This window comes from Etheostoma spectabile, chromosome 15 (genome assembly GCF_008692095.1).
Source record: "Etheostoma spectabile isolate EspeVRDwgs_2016 chromosome 15, UIUC_Espe_1.0, whole genome shotgun sequence".
Taxonomy (NCBI): Eukaryota; Metazoa; Chordata; class Actinopteri; order Perciformes; family Percidae; genus Etheostoma; species Etheostoma spectabile.
In genome coordinates, this window is record NC_045747.1 from 16,808,536 (window position 1) to 16,812,906 (window position 4,371).

The window sequence follows — 4,371 nt, forward strand, 5'->3', positions numbered from 1 at the left end:
CTTTCTTTGTATATCATTAACCATCAGTTGGTTTCTTTTTACTTTTACTATAGCCAAAAAAAACACAAACTATTAATTACATCATGAATTTTAGATGCCACAAGTTATTGGTGTTGCATTTTCCCTGATACATGACGTCGGAGTATTCGCATGGAAACTGTTTGACCAATCACTGGAAAACTTGAGTGCACACAGTGATTGTTTGCTCTCTGCTTCAGTTTTCATCTGACAGACGGAAGCATTTTTAACCCAAAGGAAACCTGCAAGTAAAATGAAATGGCATGTTGTACATGAAGATTTAATCCTGATTTGTTTGAATGCTGCTCTCTTGGCATTAGTATATGAGGTCAACTAGTTTCTTGTAATTAAGTAGGGTAAATTTGTTCTAGTTAAGTGCTTAATAGTTATTGTAATTGTGATCTCCGTATTGACCAAGCAGCTATCATTTCAGACATACGTGTGTAGCTTTGCCCCTGAATGTGCTTGTTGATTTGCCATTAGTAGGAGGTACAATTACAAACTTGATATTGTGAAACAAATCTGTTTTGATAGTTCTGTTATTATTCAGCCTTTTGATTGTTTGGCATTTAAAGGTGAAAGCTTTTGTCTGAGACATTTAGTCGTCTGTTAAATGGTGAACACCTAACAACTACACACACCCAAGCTCTGTTCACACCCAGCATTAAAATGAATGCGTACATTACCTGTTCTGTAGGCCGTGACATAATTAGTTGGGTGGAAGGGAGACTTCTCATTGGTAGGATTGTACAGTTTGTCTCTCTTGGCACCAAGCAACCCAACTTTAGGAACGGGTGAATCCATCAGTGATACAAACAAACAAGATTCAAACTCCATCAAGGGCAGTCTTGCGCATAGCTCCTGTCGACACACAGTTGCTGAGATATAGTCGCGTGGCCTCACGTACGGTTGGCTTGTCACTGTGCAAATAATTTGATAGTGATACTTTAACTTTTGAGAATTTGAGGATGCCTGTGAGACTACAAACTCTTTTTTCGAGGGGTATTTTTCTGTTGCTGTCCTTCACATTGCACTCCTACCTTTTCTAGCACTTGAGCCACGACATATTTTTTTAAGAAATTATTTGTCAGGCAATTAAACGGGTTCCTTTTTTTTCTTTTTCTTTTTAAAGTCGTTATCATGATTTGTGTTTGGCTCCATTGAGTGTGTGGTTAAGTGTGAAAAACCATGAGAGACTAGACAAACCTGCTGCATTCTCCAGAAACATCAGTAAAAGAAGCTGTATGCCAGGAACAGAATGTAATCTTCATTGTAACATGATTAATACATATGTGTTATTACAGCCCATGGTATGTCATTGTTTTTCCACAGAATTAGAGTTACAAAGTTGAATTGTATATGTTTAGCTTTCTGATTAGTTTTTCAATGACAATCTTCTGATTTTCTTTTATCGGTCATTGCTGAGGGGTTTCAGGGGAGGTGCCAAGGATAGTGCAGTTTACATATTAATCAAAGAAGCAATGAAATAATATAAATTTACCCATTTTAAATATTAAAGCTTTAGTGTGTAACTTTTTGATATTGATGAACGTCCATAACATAAAAGTGTGATGCTGCCACAAATAAATCAATGGTGGGAATTACTGCTTGTCATTCTGTGTTTACATTGCATATGAAAAAAGACCAAATTTTGTGTTTGCAATGTCTGTGCAGCAGCTACATCAGCTAGAGGGGGAAGTGGCTTTCATGTCTTTCTACTAGCTTGGTTTTGAACTGTCACCTAAGCAGAAAGCTGTGCCTTTGAGGCTGACAACGTCAGACTAGTTTCCATTGATCCGGTTTTCTCAGAAGCTGCATCTCTGTAACCCGCGGCCGTCATACGCCGATTCTAGTCAGAGTGTGAGTCTGATGCTGCTCCATTGCGCTGCCATTATGGGGCGTGTTTCAACCGAAAATGCCTCTGCACGCAATTAGATGGACCTCCAACCAATCAGAGCATCGGAGCTCAACTGTCAACCAAACTCAACACCGACAAGACCGTGACAATGTATCGTCTCCATAGCAACCACTCTTTTCACAATGCACTTCCGCCCTAACGCCCACCTTTGGACTTGTTTGTAGCTGGCTATGTTATTTGTTTTGTGTAAATTTTAATGTGGATAACGTCAGTGATATTGAGATGCCTGCTACAGTTGTATTTCTAGAGGTGAATCGACGAGAACACGTTTTATTTCTGTGATTCACGGCTTTGTTCTAATGCCGCGTTGCACTCTCGCTCACTCACTCCCTCCCTCACTCACTCACTCACTCACTCACTCACTCACTCACTCACTCACTCAACCTTATAATGTACCGTGCTTTCGGGCGGTTGTTGGGCTCCGTCTAAAACTCTGCAGTTTCGTACAGTAAAATGGAAATGTCAATTCTCCAGGAGCAGCCACCTTTGTGGTAAACAAATTCTTCAACCCAAGCGCTCTTTGGTGAGATGGTTGATTCCGTTCCTTTTGATCATCTGTCCATCATCGCATAAAGCCAGCCTTGACAACCCAGTGAGGGCTAGAATAGGACAGTTTTTTAAACTTCACTGTAGCTGATTCTGGTTTTCAACTTTGGCCCAGGTGTGTCTGTTAAAACACAGACAGAGACAATTTCTCTCTTTTGATGCTTTATTAAAATCAAGCAACAGTAGAAACATGGGCGTGGGTAGCTGTGGTATGGTTGCACATGGTTCCAGTTCCGCAAAGAAATAAATAACATTGTCAAGGCTGCCATACACAAGGCATAGGAATTAGATTAGATTCAACTTTGTTGTCATTGTGCAGAGGACAAAGACAACGAAACGCAGTTATATAGCAAATAACAATAAACCCACTATTAATTACATTATCTTATTGGAGTGTAACTACTTCAGCGTGTAAATAAGGCACCTAAAATACAAACAGAAGCAGTGGCTATTATATTGAATCAACAACATCATGCAATTTAGCTAGCAGGTGAAGAATACCAACAACAAAAATCACCAGTTAACTTAATTTTAATTTGCAAGAATTATGTCCTTTTTTTAATTTTTAATTTTTACAACTCTCAACAAAAGGTGTATATGTGATGTCCTATGAAGTGCCTGTCCCTTATCTCTGCTTTTTCAGTCAAGGGCTCTCGACCAGGGAAGAATGTCCAGCTGACCGAGGGCGAGATCCGTGGCCTTTGCCTAAAGTCCCGTGAAATCTTCCTGAGCCAGCCAATCCTGCTTGAACTAGAGGCTCCCCTCAAAATCTGTGGTGAGTTTTAATGTAGTTCCAACAATGCATCAAGAAGGTCAAGTGTGAAATACCATGAAGTCATAAAGAGGTTACACAGACTCTGATGCAAGAGAAGATGATCACCTGAGATTTTGTTTATGATTAACTAGACAGTTTGCTCATCTGTAATTGCCACTTTTATCAGTTGATAAGCAGCTACACCCCGCACTGACTGTATAGTGTTTTTTGTTTTTTTTTGCACTCCTCTGCTGCCCTCTGCAGGTGATGTCCATGGTCAGTACTATGATCTGCTCCGGCTGTTTGAATATGGAGGCTTCCCCCCAGAAAGCAACTACCTGTTCCTGGGTGACTATGTAGACCGAGGGAAGCAGTCACTGGAGACTATCTGCCTGCTTCTAGCCTACAAGATCAAATATCCAGAGAACTTTTTCCTGCTGCGTGGAAACCATGAATGCGCCTCTATTAATCGAATCTACGGCTTTTATGACGAGTGTAAGTGCAGAGTACTTTTGCAAACAGGAGAAATGTCAAATCTGCTCCCTTGAATGTTGCCCTAAGGTCTCATCTGGCCTTTTTTTTGTTGGTAGGTAAGCGACGGTATAACATTAAACTGTGGAAGACCTTTACAGACTGCTTCAACTGTTTACCTGTGGCTGCCATTGTAGATGAGAAAATCTTCTGCTGTCATGGAGGTTGGTGGTGTTAATATAAGATGTAATGAGGATAAGGTGATACGCATTGGATAATAACCAGACTAAGATGGGCATTTGATTTTTCTTCAGGCCTCTCTCCTGATCTTCAGTCTATGGAGCAGATCCGCAGAGTAATGCGACCCACAGACGTGCCTGACCAGGGTTTGCTGTGTGACCTGTTGTGGGCTGATCCAGACAAAGATGTGCTGGGCTGGGGTGAAAACGACCGTGGTGTCTCCTTCACATTCGGGGCAGATGTGGTTGCCAAATTTTTGCATAAACACGACATGGACCTAATATGCAGGGCGCATCAGGTAATGTGTAGCCAGGAGGCCTTGTGCCCCTGCCAACTAAAGCTGTGGGACGTGCATTTGTCTTCTGAAAGTGGTGTATTTTTTATTTTATTTATTTTTTTAGATTAATTTCACTATAAATTAACA

At 40.8% G+C, this 4,371-nt stretch overlaps 1 protein-coding gene across 1 annotated transcript in view; it reads left to right on the forward strand.

Moving 5' to 3' along the window:
* Positions 1 to 4,371, forward strand: part of ppp1caa (protein phosphatase 1, catalytic subunit, alpha isozyme a) — a 13,241-nt gene that overhangs the window by 7,719 nt on the left and 1,151 nt on the right. Inside the window, exons 3-6 of the mRNA XM_032536812.1 lie at positions 3,126 to 3,257; positions 3,501 to 3,731; positions 3,827 to 3,931; positions 4,022 to 4,245. Coding sequence (XP_032392703.1) covers positions 3,126 to 3,257; positions 3,501 to 3,731; positions 3,827 to 3,931; positions 4,022 to 4,245 — 692 coding nt within the window. The remainder of the gene's footprint in view (positions 1 to 3,125; positions 3,258 to 3,500; positions 3,732 to 3,826; positions 3,932 to 4,021; positions 4,246 to 4,371) is intronic.